This window comes from Triticum dicoccoides, chromosome 3A (assembly GCF_002162155.2).
Source record: "Triticum dicoccoides isolate Atlit2015 ecotype Zavitan chromosome 3A, WEW_v2.0, whole genome shotgun sequence".
Classification (NCBI taxonomy): domain Eukaryota; kingdom Viridiplantae; phylum Streptophyta; class Magnoliopsida; order Poales; family Poaceae; genus Triticum; species Triticum dicoccoides.
The window spans coordinates 518,363,230-518,384,143 of NC_041384.1; the positions used below are offsets into that span (position 1 = coordinate 518,363,230).

At 42.7% G+C, this 20,914-nt stretch overlaps 2 protein-coding genes across 2 annotated transcripts; one reads left to right on the forward strand and one right to left on the reverse strand.

Annotated features, from left to right (window-relative positions):
• The first annotated feature begins 2,004 nt into the window (after positions 1–2,004).
• Positions 2,005–10,983, forward strand: LOC119268911 (ubiquitin-like-specific protease 1D). Its single transcript, XM_037550628.1, has 14 exons — positions 2,005–2,447; positions 3,545–3,605; positions 4,909–4,967; positions 5,073–5,353; positions 6,170–6,233; positions 6,698–6,792; positions 6,891–6,920; positions 6,997–7,092; positions 8,611–8,698; positions 9,388–9,482; positions 9,733–9,855; positions 10,038–10,149; positions 10,324–10,431; positions 10,512–10,983. Exons 1-14 carry the CDS (start codon positions 2,133–2,135, stop codon positions 10,686–10,688), a joined length of 1,704 nt encoding a protein of 567 aa, XP_037406525.1. The 5' UTR covers positions 2,005–2,132; the 3' UTR covers positions 10,689–10,983.
• A 2,785-nt stretch (positions 10,984–13,768) lies between these two features.
• Positions 13,769–15,831, reverse strand: LOC119268912 (protein NUCLEAR FUSION DEFECTIVE 6, mitochondrial-like). Its single transcript, XM_037550629.1, has 3 exons — positions 15,589–15,831; positions 15,380–15,501; positions 13,769–14,041 (listed from the first exon to the last, which is right to left on the reverse strand). Exons 1-3 carry the CDS (start codon positions 15,750–15,752, stop codon positions 14,022–14,024), a joined length of 306 nt encoding a protein of 101 aa, XP_037406526.1. The 5' UTR covers positions 15,753–15,831; the 3' UTR covers positions 13,769–14,021.
• Between the last annotated feature and the right edge of the window lie 5,083 nt (positions 15,832–20,914).

Here is a 20,914-nt window from a genome sequence, read left to right on the forward strand (position 1 = left end):
TTACGCTACTTTGCTGCATCATCCCTTCCTCTTCGGGGAAAACCAACGCAGTGCTAAAAGAGGTAGCAGGTTATACAAACCGGGACTAGAGGTCTACAACTAGTCTCGGTTTGTGATACAAACCGGGACTAAAGGGACTAGTGGGGGCCCCAGGCTGACGCCAGCCTGCCACCACCCCTTTAGTCCCGGTTTGTGATACAAACCGGGACTAAAGGTCAAAATGAACCAGGACTAATGATGCCCGTACCCCCGTCCGCTCCTAGTCGTTGGAACCGGGACTAATGGTCACATTAGTCTCGGGCCAAAACCAGGCCGGGACTAAAGGGGCGGACGAAAGGTCTGTTTCTACTAGTGTCCATAGATCCTTCGATAAGGATCTTGCTAGGTTTTTCTAGCAGGCCGCGAATGGCCGCCTGAAGTATCATATGGTCAAATGGGTGGACATATGTTTCCCAAGGATCAGGGGGACTAGGTATTATGGCCTCCCGATGCATGAGCGTCCCCATCATGCTGCAATGGGTGTGGCGGATCTTGCAAGGCGAGGGCGGCTTGTAGCTGCAGCTGCTTCATGCAAAAAAAAACTAAGGGGTGAGCCTCTCCTAGCTTGCTCTCGCTCGGGGGGTTCCCAGTCTTGGAGATCCATCCAACGGATCAAGGAGGATATTCGTCTAGGGGTCTCCTTCACTAGAGGAAATGGGGAAGGAACCCAATTCTAGTTGGATCCTTGGCTGCGCGGCGAGCCATTTAGGGTGAGCTTCCTTGGTCTCTTCGCTATCTGCGCGGACCCGACGCTCCTGATTTCCACGTCATCCCATGATGGGCACTTGAACATCTTGTCCCCTCGCACATTTGGGCAAGTGGAAACTGAGGGGTGGGCTAGATTGCGGGCTGCCCTCCCATCGGTGTTGCTGGATTATCCAGATACCGTTTCTTGGAGCCTCACTCCTTCGGGTGAGTTCTCGGTGAGCTTGGCTTACCAGGCACTATGCCGGTCGCCCATCATCCCCTCTCTTTCCCCTATGTGGAAGGCACCACTGCCCTTGAAGATTAAGATTTTTGTGTGGCAACTACTACAAGACCGCATTCCCTCGGGGACCGAGGTGCTTAAGCGGCATGGCCCGGGTGATGGCTTGTGCCTTTTTGTGCGGTCCCGGAAACCGGGACTCACATCCTATTCTCGTGCACGACAACATGGGTCCTCTGGACTTTCGCCCGCGAGGCTCCGGGGTCCGACTGGGAGGCCCTGGACTTTGAGGAGTTTCTTCAGGACAGAGCTACACAACACGAGCGGCATCACCGCTTATTCTGGCTAATCTTTGCGGCGATGTCCTGTACGTCATGGATGACACGTAATAAAATGGTGATTGAGCGGATCTTTCTGCGACAAGCCTCTGACTCCTTCAAATTCCTTACTTTTCTGCAACACTGGCACCCACTCTCTAGACAACACGACCGTGATCGGCCCGGGCTCATGCTGGATGCGCTTCTGACTACCGTGTGTCGCCTAACCTCTTCGTAGGGCCCGCTATCCTCTTCGTAGGGCCTCTGTCGGCCGCCACTCGATGTTTTTTCTTTTTATTATTTCTCTTTTGCTTTTTTGAGCGTGATTGTGTTGTTTGCCCAGTCGTATTTGCTATGACGTTTGAATGTTGGTTGTATGAATGGTTGCTTTATTTATAAAGCTGGACGAAACCTATTTTGAGAAAGAGGAATACTCAGTTGTTTACTCTAAATTCTGCGGATCGGCTAGAAATGCCCAAGGGATTTTTTTCTATATATGAATCCTACCCTATAAAATTCCTCCAAATTAAATCAAATCAAAGGAGGCCTTAGTAGTTGCGTAGGCCACGTTGAGTGGACAGTGGCAAGAAGGTGCGCATAAATTGGACAGGCGCCACGCCAGGCAGGTGGACGCATTACTGCGTTTTTGAGGGGGGGATTGAAGCGGCAGCATATCAGTCGGAGGTTATTTCTCGGGATTTCTCCGACTTTTCGATTTTCGAAAAATCTCGTTTTCCCCTTCGTCTCCTCCTTTCCTGCACCCGCCGCACCGCACTCTCCCCTCGTATGGAATAAAACCCTCCTCCGCCCGTTTTCCACCGCCCGCCCGCCGCCGCCCGGCGGCACCGACCATGCCGAACGGCCCGATAATCATCGACCGGGCGCAAATGCCCCTCGACTCGCCGCCGGCGGAGGTCGAGATCGTCGCCTCCTCCTCTCCGCGTGTGACGCCGCAGCCCCCTGCGGCGAGCGATGGCGCTTCCGACGGTGGTGAGGGGGATCCGGATGAGTTCAAGAGATTCACTGATGAAAAACTGGAGGAAAGGATCAAGCACTGGAGCGGTAATCGGACCCTATCCGTACCTGACGGCGGCGAGAAGATGCGTAAGTTCCTCTGCAGGATGAAGAAAGAGCTTGATCGCCGCCGCGCTGCCGGGCCGAGGAAGGTGAGTATAATGTGGGCTTTGCATAATATCGTTTCACGGGGATTTTTCTCCAAACTGCGTGCTTTTGCCCCAATCTGAATTCGTGTATGTGAGGATTATCGATGGTTATGTTGCAAAGGTGAAATCGCGCGTGACCAAAGGGGGTGTTTTATCAGCTGATCTGCATTCTATCTCTTCGTGACAGGAAGTTTGTTTTGTTTCAGTAATTAAATTCTAAATGCTGGCTAGTAGTTTAGCCTTTGGTGATGTCCGATTTATTATGTTGGGTAGCGATTCAGGTGCCTATTGTCAGTCAAGTAATTTCTTTTGAAAGATACTCCCTCCGTCCGGAAATACTTGTCATCAAAATGGAGAAAAGGGGATGTATCTAGATGTATTTTAGTTCTAGATACATCTCTTTTTATCCATTTTGATGACAAGTATTTTTGGACGGAGGGAGTAGTATTCAGTGTGATGAGTGATACTAGATGCCCCACTTTCAATAGCCTCATTGTCTTGATTAACTGCAGATTTGTGCTCTTCCCTTTTGTATTCAGTTAAGGAAAGTATATGTTGTCTTGTTTGTGAAAGTGGGATGCTGGAAGTTCTAAGCCATGGTTGCAGACTTGTGCAGTTAAGTTGGCACATAAGCAGCTTCTGCCAAACATTGTTTTTGATGGAAAGAAAAATGAGCCCATAGGGGGAAGGACCCCTCGGCCTTTGATTATAGAAGCGAGAATCTCGGTTGAAATATTAGCTCCCTGTGCGGGATCGAACCCGGCTGGCTCGGGACGCTTGACAGTGCCCTTACCACTGAGCTAGCGCTCAGTTCACTGTGCCAAACGTCTTCTGTTCCACGATATATCATTTTTATCTTGAATGTGTTTGAAGCATCAGTTCTTTGGTGTTATGGGCATATGAATGAGATGTTGTGTCTTCACAATCAGGGCAACTAACAAGGAATTTAATAATATTTCTGAACAATTTACTTTTGCTATGTTCTATGGCGGTATTATTGGGCCGTCCTAATATATTCCTATTTGTGAGCATACTTTTATTGGATGTGTCAGCATATTTCATCCATGCCCTTACTTTGTGGTTTTCATTAATTATTTTAGGTTGACACGGGTCGGAGACAGTCAGCGCAGACACCCAGTGGGGATGATCCTTACACCTTCAGTAAGCTTTATTATTTCTGTTTAGTTGTTTATGCAATGCACGTCAGTAGAATATCAGTGAAAAGTTGAGTGTACGCCTAGGCGCGCTTAAGCTCTGAGTGGAGGCCTACCGCTTTGCTTTTGGGATAAGCGCTGAAAAAAGCGCTCGGATGCCTTAGGGTTAGATGAAGGAGAGCCGAGTGAGACAAACAGAGGAGAGCAAGGCGACATTGCGCCGCCAGATCTGGGGCTTTCTTCCCCAACCTCACCACCCATCTTCCCCAACCTAGTGCCGCTGGACCTTGAGCTCCCCTTCCCCGACCACGCCACCAGTCCTTCCCCCTCTCCCCCGATCACGGACTCCTCCTTGTCTAGGCTGGAGCCTGGTGGCTTCTCTTCCCCAACCTCGAGTTACTCCTCGTCTCTCCTTTCCCAACATAATTGCTATTTTACATTTATACATGCCTTGCATGCTTTGAAAAATGTTTTTTTTGGTGTGCCCTTGTTCCTCTCCGTATGACATCCATACAGAACGCTTAAGCACGCCTAGGTGCTGCTTAAGCTGTTATTGCATTATAAGTGGAGGCAAAATGCTCTCTCAGCGCCTAGCACTTAAAAAAACCTCAAGTAATATCAGATACATATGCTGTTTTGTTTTCTTTTACCCATCTGATGGCCACCTGAAACCCATAGGGATAACTACCATGTAGAAGAAGGCCGTATGGCATGGTTTGAAGGTGATTTGGGCATTGGAGGGGAGGTGTTAAACTATTGGCTAATTCAATATTCTTGTTTTAATGAACGCATGCTATCCCAATCTCTCAATCAGAACATAAACAGTACCGAGACTTGGTTATCGTTCATGGTTTCTGATGCTAGATGTTGTTAAGACTTAAGAGGAAGTAGCTACTAGCTAGCATATAGCTGAATTTGGATTTGGACTTTCTAGGAAGTTCTTATAATGGATAGTGGTGGTCAACTGATTTCATTATGTTGTATACTGCTCGACAAGATATGGATGTTTCCTTACATGGGAGGGAGCATAGATGCTTCAGGCTCTAGACAGTCTGTTTACAAGGTCAACAAACACCTATGGTACCATGTTTCCAGCATAATCATATTTTGTTGATATAAAAAATGCACGTCCCTTTTGGATATTTCAATGGCGTAATGCACCTGATCAGTAAGCATTAGGATTCATTTATTAGGTCTTCCTTTTGGTGGTTGGTCGATCTAAGACCTTCCTTTTTCCTGCCTTCAACTGTCTGATGGGTGCCACTTATGTTTTATCAGTCATCAATGTACCTTTGCCATTTCTTTTGCAGAGGAAAGTGACCACATCAACTGCAGCAGGTTTTCTGATAAATGGCATTGCCATGGCAAGGTATGCATTTTAGTGTCCTCGCTCCTAGTTTTGTATGTTACGATACTATTGTGGTTAGTATTTACAAATTACAAACGCTTTGACAACTTTCCTGGTTATATGTAGGGCGAAGCAGCATTCACTGATGAGCTAGGCCATTTTAACACAAGCAAACGTGCTTCCCAAGTGATAGATCGGAAAAGAGCAACGAACACGGTGAATCGTCAACCAAAAAGGCGTAGAGTTTCTCAAAATATTGCTGACAAGAAACATTTAGATACAAATGGTAGTAAGTTAGGTATGAAGATCTGTACAGAAGATCAACAGAAAAATTACTCTGCTGAGCCAAAGGGCATGTCCACTAAACTACGCACAGAAGATCGCACTTCTGGGAGTTCGACCAAGAGGTATTCACTTCTGTTTGCTGATCCAATTCATCTGTTCTTTTACCTTTATTAGTTGTATGAGCTATGTTATCTCTTCTTTAGTTGTCGTCTGTTGTGCTTATGCATCTGAGACTTTTCACTTTGTTCTTGTTGTACAACATTTATGACTTGTGTCATTTTGCTTGTGCGTGTCTCCATTTGTTGATTTATTTCTCTTTCTATTGTCACTCTGTCAGCTACACTATTTTGTGTTTCATTTATAAATAAACTTCAATATAAATAATTCTGGTGTCTTTCTGATTTCATAGACACTGGTATCTTTGTTTTGTTTGCGTCTCCGGAGGGCTGTTATCATCATTAGAGACTTCAAAGATTATGTCCTGTCATTGCAGCAATTGGCATGCTAAGCACATCTATCTTCAATGCTATATCTTCTTTGTGTAGTCCATAACGTCACCATTAGCTGTCGGTGGAAGTTAGTGAAATAATGAAACAGTGGGCTTATAACATGCATATACGACTCCGGAGCCCTCATAGCCAGCTATTTGGATTAACCTGTTGGAGTCTCCATGTGGGAATAAGTTTGCCTTATCTTTTCTAATTTATAAGAGGAACATAGTTGCATCTGAATAATTCTTATAAGTAACATCTGTCTTTAAAACCACTATATGTGGTATAAACCCCGGATCGTGACTGTAGATTGTAGTTGTGCTGGATGGGAGGCCGGGGTTTGTAGCCATGGTGTACCACAGCTCTTGGGTGAGGGCTTGAGCTCCTGTTGGTACGTAGTACCCTACATAACACTTTGTTTCTCTGATAAATTATTCTGATGTGCAGGTGGGACCATTCCAAGAATGATACCTACCAATACCGGAGGTTAAATAGAAGAAACGAAAAGAAGGTGAATATGCTGACAGCTGTTTCACCTTTTTCTTTGACTGTTTTGTGGTATTGTTTTTTCCATTCCCTCCTTATGAAAATGAAATTCATTATCAGAACTAAAATTGCTATCCACAACTAGCGTTATAGTACTTATCATGGTGTAACATTATGAGTACAAATGCAAAGGTTGTTTCTGTTATTTCATCCAACATGTCTTCTGAATAATAAATCTTTTTTAGCATAAACAGTAGAGAAGGCCCCTACTATAAATAATAAATGTATCGAGTTAAAACCTAGATCTGCCAAATACAAATATTGGTCATCAAATCATTTACAGTGTTTGGATTTGATTCACTGAGAAGATCGTCATTGATGCTTGAATACTTCATCATTATCATTAATTTCATTAATCTTAGCTGCAAATGTTTGACATGAATTAAGATTTCTACATATGTATTCCAATCATGCTCTTATCTTTGTCAGGAAGTAGTTCACTTGGATGACGAGGATACAGTACTCTTGGATGACGAGGATACAGAACCTTCTAAATCAGTTGATGTCGAGATTGTTAATATACGGTAAATTGGTAACACAATAAGTGATAATGTTTCTGCCTGTTAACATTTCATCACTATGACCATTTATATGCTTAATTAATCAAATTGGATTTCTGTAGGGACAAATCAAAGATCTACTATCCATCGAGGTAAGAATCATGTACTGTTAAGAGGTATTGACAGAGGGATTCTCTGCCCATACTAATGTCTACTACTGTCTTACAGGACTGATCCGGAAACTGTCGAGCTGACATATTCTGACATAAAATGTCTTGACCCCGAAGTTTTTTTAAAATCACCTGTCGTAAACTTTTACATCCAGTAAGTAATATTTCTCTTTTCTGCTTGTGACATTATCTTCCTCTTTCTTCTGTTAGTAAGTTCAACGTCCAAGTGCTAACATGCAGCTGTTGGAAAGTTTGCATGGGTATGACTGAACTGCATTTATTTATAGATGTCTTTTTTCTTTTCTTATTATATGCAGTTCTTACCTTAGATGCCACTTAAGGACTATCAAATGTTATGTAGAATTAGAAAAGTACGTTATGTGATGTACTCACTCTATCACTGAGCTACTACAGGGAATTATCAGCACCAACAGACTAGTTAATGAATGCGTGGTTGAAAGACATATTTGATGTGTATAAAGGACTAAAAGTGCAAGTGTATCCGATCGAATGATTCATGACGTTTCAACATCTCACATTTAGGGGTTGTTTGGATAGATGGAATATAGAGAATCGGTTCTATATAAAACAAAAAAACTGTTTAACCGACTAAAACCACGTTTGGGTCTTCTAACTAATCCACGGATATGCAAAACTGGATTCCTATAAACCTGGAATTTCAGGTTTGTACAAAAACGACTATTAGTCATTTTTCTATAAACGCGATTCCTATATCTCTCTCGCTGATCCTCGTGGGCACGTTCATCAGCCAAAGAATTAGAATCTGCAGATGTGCCCGTGACCGGCGACAGCCTCGATGGGCTCTCACTAGTGTGCCACACCTCGACGACGTCATCCTCTAGCCGCCGGCCGCCTGCCGCCGCTTCTTCTGCGCCGTCCGTCTTGTCGTTGTCGCCGCCAAGGTCAGCTCCTTGAGCGTGTACATGCGTCGGAACTCGGAAGCCAGCAGATCAAATCGATCCAGCTTGTTCCCGTCGGTAGCTAGCTTCTAGATACACATGTGGGCGGCATCGTTTCGTGAGTTCTGCAGCCGGCTGATAGAATTGATCCAGCCATCGCTCTAGGCAGCAAGATTCTGTGTGCGTGTTCATGGCCGTAATTTCGTGCGTCCGGCAGCAGGCGGATCGAATTGATCGAGCGCTTGCCTCAGTAGCTAGCTTCTACATGAGCGTGTACACAGCTGTCCGGCGAGATCGATGAGTCAACTCTCCTGTATTTGCGTACCTCGACGGAATGTGACGGGAAAATAAGAAGCTCACCGCAGAATAGGAATAGTACTCTGAATCATTATCGAATAAGGAACTGACAAACACACTCTCCAACCCAAACGTAGTCTTATACAAACTCATTCTTAACCGAAATAATAGTAAAACTGGTTTTGCTAAAAATCAGCTAAAAACTCATTTTCTATAAACCAACGCCTAATATTTGCTATCCAAACAACCCCTTACTGTGATGTGTCCCCTTCAAGATCGAATGTTGGTGTTGTATTTGTTTTTCTAGTTTGGATGGTTTAGCTGAATAAGCATAAAAAATTCGATCATATGCTTTCTAGTCCCTCCGTCCATAATATAAGAGCGTTTTTGACACTACACGGAGGGAGTAGTTTTTAATACATGTTTTCTGTCCATACCTACTATGGCAATGTCAGGTACCTAAAAAATTCCAGGCCTTGTGACGACTTGTACATCTTCAATACATATGTCTATAGCAAACTTGAAAAAGCGTTATCCAGGAAGGTATGCTCTTTGATCTTATTGTGTTGTATTTAGTCATTTATGATGTTCAACACTACATGTCCTTGCAAATCCATGGGTTGAAGTTACATTCTAGTTGGTGCATGAGCTGCCCTGAAGTGGAAGCTTCATTGTTCCCATACAGCGATGCGCACATAAACACTTGTAACTCTCTGCTGTAGTGCACTGCATTCTCTCATTGCAAAGTTAACACCCTGGTGTCATTCAATTCACATTATTTTTTATATACTAATTTGTCCATGTTCTATTGATTTTCCAAAGCTTATTTTAAATTATGTCACCTTACTGATAAGGTTAGTAAAATATGGGGCTGACATGTGCATATGTAAATATAACAATCATATTACTTTGTACTTTTTCTTGAGACAGTTTTTCGGATTGCGAAGTTTTATTCCCAGTTTATGTTCCAAGAAATTGTATAAAACCGTGGCAGTCATTTGAATGTTTAATGTGTAAATTGCAATATGCATGGGTTTTTTTGTTTTCAACATGATATGTTCCAGAAAGCCGGTTCATATATGTTTTTCTCTGGAAAATATCGTACTTCCCATTACCCTTTCATTTTGTAAATCTCTGTTTATTTATTACCTTTTGCATGTTGGGATCACCTATTCTTCACCCCCTCGAAGCTAACGTTTTAAAATGCTGACTGACTTGTGCATTTGTTCTAGGGTGAGTGTGGCTCGCAGTTTAGCAAGTTAAGGCGATGGTGGAGAAGTGTAGATATTTTTAAGACACCATACCTCCTTTTGCCAATTCATGGACAGTAAGTTTCTTATTCTCTGGATAATACTGCAAGATGAAACCAGATGTGCTTATCTGCTACTCCCAAGCATATATTATTTGTTTGGTTGATATTTGACATGAGGGTGTGTTTGTTGGTCAATGGTTAACATTCTAGTGTATCTAGTTATCATATACTACCTCCATTGTATTTGTACCTACCAAAACGTCTTATATTTTGGGATGGAGGTAGTACTTATAAGATGGTAATTATCTTTTGTTCTGTAAATTAGGGTGCATTGGAGCTTGGCCATTATCTTCATGCCCGCAAAAGAGATAGAATCTGGGCCAAGGGTGTTTCACTTGGACTCTCTAGGACTACATTCCAGTGACAAGGTTTTTGGCGTGATTGAGAGGTATGCTTCATGATACTATGTGAGAAAATGGTCTTGATCCCAACCATTTACAATCCATATTATTTATTCAGGACTGGAGGGTGCTGTAGTGCTGTGTACCCTCCCTATAGGGGAACCTGCCATTCTAAAGATTCCTAATTTTAATGTCTTGTCCGTGCTTTTGAAATTGTATGTTTTCACAGCTATCTCATAGGAGAATGGCGCCATCTACAGAAGGATTCTTCTTATGATATTCCTTTTTCAGACACAATATGGAGACATCTTTCAACAAATATACATAAGGAAAAAATCGAGGTAAGAACCATAGTGTTTTTAATGATGTTCTCAAGGAGCTGATTACTTGAGAATATGAACTTATGATCGTCGTGAATTGAATTACAATGAACTTGCTGGCTTTACAGTACCTATTCCTTCACTGTGCTTTTTTGTGCCAGTTTTCTAAAGCCACCTTTCGTTTCCACTTGCCAGGTGCCCCAGCAGCAAAATGACTTTGACTGTGGTGTCTTTATGCTTTACTACATCGATAAGTTTATTCAAGAGGCACCAGATGATTTGACAGGAGTGCGGCCTTGCAAGGTGTAAATTAAACTGCTTCATTATTTGTATTCAGTATAAATATCAGGAGTCTTGACTTTTGTGCTCTTGCTGGTTTTTAGTTTGGACGCAAGTGGTTCAGGCCTGTACAAGCTTCGGGGCTGCGGAAGCGAATACGAGATCTGCTGTTCGATATATTTCAGAACGCTCCACCTAGTGATAGAAATTTAGTGTCGCATGCCGATGATGACTCGGAAGATGAAGAAGATAAGGGCAAGGACACCATCGTGATCGTTTGAATGCAACGACGAATGAATGAAGTCAAGCAATGCAAAGATCATGGTGCAGTTTTGCATGAGAACACCGTCTGGCTGCATATTGGCTGTAGGTGCGATGATACAGCCAAGGTCACAATATTCGTGACATTTCGTACGTGGACCAGTGTATATGTTGTTTTGCGGACAAAGTTCCAAAGATATAACGATACAGCAAAGCAGGCACATATATCATATATTTGGGTATGCACCAAATGATCCTTCGACTTCCCCGTACTCTCTTCGTTCCAAAATAATCGATAACTTTTTCGTATGTCAACTCAAGTTCGACCAAGTCTTCAGAAAAAAACATATCAATATTTGCAACACCAAATTACTTCCAGTGGATTCTTTATAAAGTGTATTTCCATACCATATATATTTGATAGTGTAGATCTTGGTACATTTTTCTGTAGACTTTGCTTAGGTAAGGAAATATCAATTTAGAACTCTTGTATTTGAGTTATGATGAGTGAGGTAGATTTGCATTGTTGAAGAAAGCGGAGAAACAGGACGCTGATATGGCTTGCTTGTGGCTCTTTCTTTTATTGGCTAGTCACAGGCATGATTGTTTCAATTTCTTTTGAAAAGCAAGTGCGGCTCAGTGATAAGTGTTAGTAATAGCATGAAGTAAGTTGTTGGTTCCAAGACAGCATAAAAAGATCTGGTCGTAGGGAAAGTTTAATAATCGAAATTTTGTATCAAGTACACAAAAAGTTATGAAAAGAGGTAAATACACCAGAGGTCTTAGAACTTGCACACGGCGATCACTTTGGTGCACAAAGTTGCAAAATACATGTTTATGGTCACGAAACTTGCGAGACCGTTCAAATACAGACACTCTCCCCGTACGTGAGTGTATCCGTCAACCCAGCATGGCACGGGCCCGCTGTCAATGACACATAGACGTGTTATTGCACAAAACCCCTTTTTCCTTTTTCTTTTTTGTGCAAAAATAGTTCACTGCTGATGGGACCTACCTGTCAGGAGGAGCGATAATTTATCTAAAAATGTAAGACGACCAGGTCTCATAATTAAAAAAGTTCTTTATCGTTACACCTATTCGTTTTATTTTAGAAAGCCGTGGATCATAAAAAGTTGTTCATGTATCATTTTCAAATAATATTTATGAATAATAAAAATGTTTGTATAATTATAGTACTAATACTTTTTAAAATTAAATTCATAAAGTATTTTAATTATACAAACATTTCTATAATTATACGCACATTTTGTATAGTTCAATGTTTGTATAGTTTACAATATTCATAATTTAAAATCTAATCTGTTGGTATGAATATTTAATTGTGTCTAATATTTAAATTGTAATTTTGTTGAATATAAGTCATGAGTAAAAAATATGCACAGGATAATATTTAAATTATATCAACTAAATATTTATTTATTATAAAAGAATGTTTAAACTTTATAAAAGATTATTTGTGCAATTCAAAATATGTAAATGCGTTAAAAAAACTACATGACATTTATAAAATTGTTTAAACACTGTAAACAAATATTTGTGTAAATGAAAAAATGTACATTGCATTTAAAATATTGTTGACACATTTCAAAATAAATAAATATATATTCATGTAGTTTACACAATGTACAATAATGTTCGCATAGTTCAAAAAACTGTTCGTGTTGTTTTTTGAATGCATGAAAATATTTTGAATTACACAAACATTTTTTAAAAATGTCACGTACTTGCATAGAACAAGAGTGATAAAAACATTTGTCCCCAAACTACATCACATGTCGCAGTTGCCTGGTTGTTAGCTTATTAGCGAGTGAATCGTCATGTCTCAGGTTCGAACTAGCCGGTTGCACATTGTATGGTTATTAGATACTTCCTCTGTCCCATAATATAAGAACGTTTTTAACATTACACCCTTTTTATATTATGGGAGGGAGGAAGTAGATTTCTTATATTAGATACTCCCTTCTTATATTATGAGACGGAGGGAGTAGATTTCTTCACTAATTTTTTTCGATCCGCGATGATAGGATATATAAGGTACTCGTGCTAATCAAACATTAGGTACTCTTGACGTGATGGTTGTCTAAGCGAGCCACACAGCAGTACATCATGGGACCAAAACCCACCGCCCCACTATTCTTTTTTTTATCTGAGATGAGGGGCATCCTATGTGTGTAAATAAAAAAAGAACTGAAGGCTTTTCTACAAATCTATCATACAAGAACATTTATAGTGGCTGACAATGGACCCGTGCCATGCCGGCGTTGACGGATACGCATGCGTATGGTGATAGTTACTGTATTTAAACGGCCTCACAAGTTTAGTGACCACAAACACGTATTTTGCAACTTTATGCACCAAAGTGATCGCCGTGCGCAAGTTCTAAGACCTGTGGTGTATTTACCTCTTATGGAAATAATAAAAGAGCAAATCTGAATAAGTAAGCTAACCTTTTGACTTGTACCCATGTTATGATGGAAATTGAAAAGCTTGTCTTAGAACTTCTAAATTTATGATACCATAAGTTTATCCAGCTTTTGTATACAATTTCAAATTGTCCATTAGTTTTATTTTCTAAAGAGTGTGTCACAAATCAAACTCAGCCTTGTAAACATTGCCACAATTAAAAATGCTATTTTTATAAGTGAAAGAGTAAATCCCCCCTGGTTTTGCAGTATTTCAAGATTTAATTCACCATCAGTTAGACTAAACATACGAGCCATGTGATGTAGACAGTTATATCATTATGAACTTTTTTTTGAATATAAATTCAATGGTATAAATTTTAATGGCATGTAACCCACATTTCATTGATCTTGAACCCTGAAACGCGTGGGCACAGAGTAGACACAGATTTTTTTAATACAAAAATATTGAATTTGAAATAAAGGCAAACTCTAGCCTATAGTATTCGGCACTGACTGTGACTGGCATATCGACTAGAAATCAAACCAGTCAGTGTACGCTGAAAGAGAGTCCGTATTCATGCAAATGATGTGGTGTATCACTTTCCATTGAGCTATGTAACTGCCGTTATGAATTGAGTATGTTTAGGATTTCATGATGCATTCAGGGCGAAGAATCATAAAATGCATCAGATAAACAAAAACTGGTATCATGAAAGAAGGTTACTTCAAATTTGCCATGAATATCGTCACAGGGCAATACGATGACTGGCACACGATGTCATCATAAGTTTTAAGCAGTGAAACTACAGATTCCATCAGCAAAAATCCAATGGTATAGTCCACAAGGCATGTAGCTAGTGTTATTGGAATCTGCCAGGGGAAGGCTAAACTGAAGACTCTCGTATGGTGACTGGAGCACCATTCTTGTTATAGAGGCGTTGCAAAACCTGAAGTTGCAAATGAGAGGGGGAAAAAGGGTCAGAACAAGAACACTACAAAAAAACAAAGAGAACGTGTGGAAGTACCACTATCACATTACAGAAGGCCAACTACCAAAGTACAGTGGTAAAGGATGGCTTTTAGTGAAAGGCATTGGCAGGTGTACAAGCAACATAAAATTCATGCATCTTTCATCAGCAGAGATAGTATCAAGATGCTCCATACAATATCTAGTATCAATACAATATGACAGGCTTAATTACCAGTGTAGCATATCCATTTTGTAAGGAAAGAAATTCATCAAGTGATCAGGTGAACCAAAATAAGCAAAGATGCAGCATTATTGACAGTCTATAACAAATTAACGGTTATTTTGGTATAAGGATTGCATACACCTTGGCTTCAACCTTTGGTTCTACATGCCATTGCCGTCTTTCGGGATGTCAGTTCTTAACTTCTTATACAGTATATGCCCTATAACTATGTGCCTTGTCCTGGTATTGTAAAGAACATTAATAGATGATCAAGCTATTTGACCTGATCATTTAAGAAAAGATGAAATCAACCAAGCAAGAGGCATAAATGAGAGAATACATAACATTTTTCTAAAAGGAGAAAGCAGTTAACAAAATGCTTACAAACAGAAAATCGACAGGCCATATGCTAAGAGGAAGGAGCTCAACTAAAGAACATAACAATTACTTCCTCCGTTCCTAAATATAAGTCTTTTTAGAGATTTCACTATGGACTACATACGGATGTATATAGACGTAGTTTAGAGTGTAGATTCACTCATTTGGCTCCGTATGTAGTCCATACTAGAATCTTTAAAGACTTATATTTAGGAACGGAGTAGATAATTTCAAGGTTTGTACTCCCTCTGTAAACAATAAAATTCAGTTGAAGGTACATACTACATAGGGGCATGCATTTGGAGCAAGCCAGCAACAACGATAAAGTAGTGAATGCCATCCATTAACCCCAAAACAAGGACACACCAAGCGATATTAGATTAAAACTCAGGCACACACTGGCCACTCGCTTCCCACAACAACCATTCTAACTCAGGCATTGCTATGTTCATATTTGAAGTGCACCTTATTTCAGCCTGGCCATGAATAGACGCCATCTCAATCATGGGAATGCAGATATATCAAAAAGTTCAAAACTAACGAAGCACTATTATGTTTAAAAGATACATCAAACTTCAAACCTAATAGAAGGGAGAACAAAATCTAATTCTGACATAATTCACTAGATGACTGTAGTTCGTTTTCTGAACTTTTAACATTTCCACGCCTCATCCATGTCAAGGAGACCCAACAAGACAAATTAAGTCATTTTACCTTCGGAGAGCCAACCCCAAGACCCGGGCTTAAGCCCGAGCATGGAGGTGAGCAGCGCCGATGCCGTCGCGCTGTGCAGCGGCATCAGCCCCTGCGCGCCGCCCAGCGCCGCCACCGGCACCCTGCAGAATGAGGGCCGCGCCAAATCTGAGCAAACCATACTGTCCAAGCACGACCAATCCGAGGAAAAGAATCACAGAGGTACCTACCTCGAGATCGCGAGGCGCCGGCGCGGGGCGCGGGGCAGAGCGGAGGCCGCCAGCTCCGGGGACTGGGCAACTGCCGGCCTGGAAAACGTTCTGGACAGAGTAGATGGGGAAGCGGAGCGCAGCCCCGCGAGGGCTCGCCGCGCGCCGCCAGCCGCCGTCGCCATGGCTGGTGTGGATGGGCTCTAAAACCCTCGTCGTTGCCCTCTTTGGGCTTCTTTCACCGTTTGGAAGCTGATGGCCTGTGAGACCTGAGTGACACTACAGGTGGACGCGGTCTATACGAGTGAGCTATGCCCAAATGTGGCCAAATGGGCCGGTGCTGGCCCGATAACCCGCGTGCCCGTCAACATGGTGAGCCTGGCCCGGCATGTTATAATCAGGTCGTGCCGGCATGTGGCCCACCTAGGGCCGTGCCTGGGCCGCGAGGCTGGGCACAAATGTCGGCACAACACGGTCGCTTACTTTTTATTTATTTAAAAAAAAATCAATATATATTAGCCCCTCAAAACAGCTAGGCCCAAAACTGCCCAAAATCAAGCGGGCTGGTGGGCTAAACGTGTCGATGGGCTGGCCCATTTTCTTGTTGTGATGTGCTTGGGCCAACGAGTGCGGTGCGAGTGCCTACCCGACACGACCTGCGTATTAGGCGTGCCTGGGTGGGTCGCGCCGTGTCTGGCCCATTTAGGCCAGGTTGGGCCGTGCCGGACCATTTGGCCAGGTCATGTGCCGCATTCAGTGGACCAGGTCTATAGAATTATCAAAAGTTTCAGATATTTTTTCTCAACACGAACATCCTAGCAACTGTTGGATGCACTTCATCAATCTTAACATGTGATCTCATTGACACGTCAGATGCAACAAAGTGTTCACTCCCGCGTGGTCCAGCGCAAACGCGAGTGTTGCACTGGTTCTACCTTATCCATCCACTCATCTTCTCTCCCCTTTTGACGAGAGGTAAGTTGTCGATTTCGGTGTCGATGTGGGCCACGGAGGAGACGAGACGAGCGGCGATAGAGACGGGGCTTGAAGCGGCGGAGATGATGTCCAAGCGGGTTGCGGTGGCGTCACCGACTAGCACGGGGTGGAGGTGGTTTGGGAGCCACCGACGGATCTCGATGGTGATGCATACTGTGATGTGTGTGTAGTTCCCTTAGTTCTCGGGGATATGGATGAACCTTGGTATGTATAGAAGATAAAATGTTAATAAGGATATGAGATTCTTTGTTGAATGTTTGGTAACACCCTTTGTGAATGTCGTGAAAGGGCCCCACTCGGCATTTACGTCGCAAAACCATGAAGCATATTATCGTAGTTGCAAACGCTAAGATGTTGAGGTAATTCAAGGTGACAGTAAAAACCTCTCTACCTCACATTTGCAATTGATAGGGGAATAACGGAGAACCCTTGGCGATGTTGCGTCCACGGGGAAACCCTTAGTTACGGTAGTGATAACCGAGTAGGGAAACTATAGTAGTGGCGTGCATGGTATGAAGTCTACCCCGAGTAGAACGTATTCTGTACTAGGATCCGCCCAATCACAAATATCAAGAGTGACTTGAGGAATTCTTGAGTCAAGTATCCAGCTTAGAATTATGCAGTAGCATATGTTATGTTAGACACATACCAATGGGAATTTCAGACGTCCCTGAGAACGCTTTAATCCTTCGTCGATTTCAATGCTTTATTCGTTGTGATGCGCCATTCTAATTCTTTATGCTATTTAGTTTTATTCACACTCAACTCAAAATCATTACTATCTTTTGCCTTCATTGTGCTCCGCGTCTGAGGGAGTCCTGGATTAAGGGGTCCTCTGATATCCGGCCCGTGTATTATGGGCCGGACTAATGGACCGTGAAGATAAAGAGTAAAAGGCTTTCCCCGTGTCCGGATGGGATTCTCCTTTGCATGGATGGCAAGATTGGCGTCCGGATGTATAGATTCCTTCTTCTGTAAACCGACTCTGTACAACCCTAGGCCCCTCCGGTGTCTATATAAACCGAGGATTTAGTCCGTAGGGATAATCAGAATTCATATAGGCTAGACATCTAGGGTTTAGCCATTACGATCTCGAGGTAGATCAACTCTTGTAACCCCTATACTCATCAAAGTCAATCAAGCAGGAAGTAGGGTTTTACCTACATTGAGAGGGCCCAAACCTGGGTAAACGTCGTGTCCCCTTTGTCTCCTGTTACCTTCGATCCTCAGACGCATAGTTCGGAACCTCCTACCCGAGATCGGCCGGTTTTGACACCAACATTGGTGCTTTCATTGAGAGTCCCTCTGTGTCGTTGATGGAAGGATCGATGGATCGCCTTGTCATAATAATGGCATCACCTCTAGAAGGGCCCTAGCTCTAGGACAGGTCCTCCAGCTTGGCGGTTTCACCATGAGCGCCCGCCTGGCCGTTAAGCCTCAAACACTCCAAAAAGATGGATCCGGCAGATGTCTCGCCCTTGAACGAACTACTAGATCGCATCGCCGCCCCTGGGAGTCACAACGGATTATGATTGGATTGTGCTTGAACCCAATCAGAGGGAAATCAAGTCCCCGCCGATCACCCATCTGCTAGCGGTCGTGGAGGAGCAATCTGAGAACACTTCTCCCCCCAAGTTAAGAACAAGCTATGTTCGGATTTTCGAGCCTTGTGTGCCGGATACCCGTCTTCGGGAAGAGACTGTATGTCCTCCGAATATGGACTCAGGTGTCAAGCCCGAAAGTCTCCAGGACCCTCCGGATCCTGGACTAGTGACCTCAGAGATTCTTCAAGCTCCAGATCCAATGGCGGGTCAGGGTTCGAATTTTAACCCGCCCACCCACCACAAGAAATATTCCCCAAGCAATTCAGGTACTCCAGACATATGTGACCTAATGTATGTACGACAACAGCCTCAGGAAACGGTCCATCACTTCTGGCCCAGGTTCCTCCTTGTTAAAAACAAGATTAAAGATTGATGCGATGATGATGCAGTTTCAGTTTTTTGCCGCAATTGTGCGGACGAGGGAATCCTCAATGCCCTCAACCGCCGCCGCATACTGCATTTTGCAGATTTGGCACACATAGTACAGAAGTACTGCGCAATGGAAAGTGCTTGGAAAGCCCAGACAGCCCGATGGGATCCTCCTACCTTTAAGCAGCACACCGGACGGGCTAAAAGGATGCACCCTTACGGGTCACCCAATCATCACCTCATTGACAAGAGAATCAAATCCTTCATAGGACATAGAACTGTCCTTGACGAACTGCTCGACAAGCCCTGTCAGATACACACTACGCCGAATATCGAACCAACACATAACCTTCGGGCATGTTGGGTGCTCTGGCAAGTGGCTAAGAGTGGCGAGGCCATCCTCACCAACCTCACCCCGGAGATGCACTCTTCAGAGGACGACGATCTCAATGTCTTTACGGTCTTCGAGACCTTTTCTTCAAACAATCGACGCAAAAGGGTGCTTCGCGACCTCGCCGAAGTCAACCAAGTAGTCGCAATAAATCCTTGGAACGATATGGCAATAACCTTCACTGCCGATGACGAACCAAGGGCTAGATTAGTTCGAGCACTGCCGCCTTGGTCTTAAACCCAATTGTGGATGGCTTCCGGCTCACTAAGGTTCTCATGGACGGCGGCAGCGGGCTGAACCTCATCTACGAGGACACGCTCAATAAAATGCAAATGGACAAGAGTCGCATCGAGCAAAGCAGCACAACCTTTCGAGGCATTATCCCCAGTCGATAAGCACGATGCTAGCGTCTACAACTAACTCAGAGGCACATCTCCAGAAGTTTCTGTAAGGGATAAAGTCCAATTTCTCGTACTCTCTATGGGATCGATACTCTTACTGAAGGAAATATGCCCTAGAGGCAATAATAAAGTTGTTATTTTATATTTCCTTATGTCATGATAAATGTTTATTATTCATGCTAGAATTGTATTAATCGAAAACTTGATACATGTGTGGATACATAGACAAAACATAGTGTCCCTAGTAAGCCTCTACTAGACTAGCTCATTAATCAAAGATGGTTAAGTTTCCTAACCATAGACATGTGTTGTCATTTGATGAACGAGATCACATCATTACGAGAATGATGTGATGGACAAGACCCATCCGTTAGCTTAGCATATTGATGGTTCAGTTTTATTGCTATTGCTTTCTTCATGTCATATACATATTCCTTTGACTATGAGATTATGCAACTCCCGGATACCGGAGGAATACCTTGTGTGATATTGTTGGGGAATGCAGTAATTTCAAAAAAATTCCTACGCACACGCAAGATCATGGTGATGCATAGCAATGAGAGGGGAGAGTGTCGTCCACATACCCTTGTAGTGAAGGAAATATGCCCTAGAGGCAATAATAAAGTTGTTATTTATTTCCTTATATCAAATTTTTATTATTCATGTTAGAATTGCATTAACCGGAAACATAATACATGTGTGAATACATAGACAAACATAGTGTCACTAGTATGCCTCTACTTGACTAGCTCGTTGATCGAAGATGGTTATGTTTCCTAACCATAGACATGAGTTGTCATTTGATTAACGGGATCACATCATTAGGAGAATGATGTGATTGACTTGACCCATTTCGTTAGCTTAGCACTTGATCGTTTAGTTTGTTGCTATTGCTTTCTTCATGACTTATACATGTTCCTATGACTATGAGATTATGCAACTCCCGTTTATCGAAGGAACACTTTGTGTGCTACCAAACGTCACAACATAACTGGGTGATTATAAAGGTGCTCTATAGGTGTCTCCGAAGGTACTTGTTGGGTTGGCGTATTTCGAGATTAGGATTTGTCACTTCGATTGTCGGAGAGGTATCTCTGGGCCCTCTCGGTAATGCACATCACATAAGCCTTGCAAGCATTGAAACTAATAAGTTAGTTGCGGGATGATGTATTACGGAACGAGTAAAGAGACTTGCCGGTAACGAGATTGAACTAGGTATTGAGATACTGACGATCAAATCTCGGGCAAGTAACATACCGATGACAAAGGGAACAATGTATGTTGTTATGCGGTCTGACAAATAAAAGATCTTCGTAGAATATGTATGAGCCAATATGAGCATCCAGGTTCCGCTATTGGTTATTGACCGGAGACGTGTCTCGGTCATGTCTACATTGTTCTCGAACCCGTAGGGTCCGCACGCTTAACGTTACGATGACAGTTTCATTATTAGTTTATGTATTTTGATGTATCGAAGGTTGTTCGGAGTCCCGGATGTGATCACGGACATAACGAGGAGTCTCAAAATAGTCGAGACATAAAGATTGATATATTGGATGACTATATTCGGACACAGGAATGGTTCC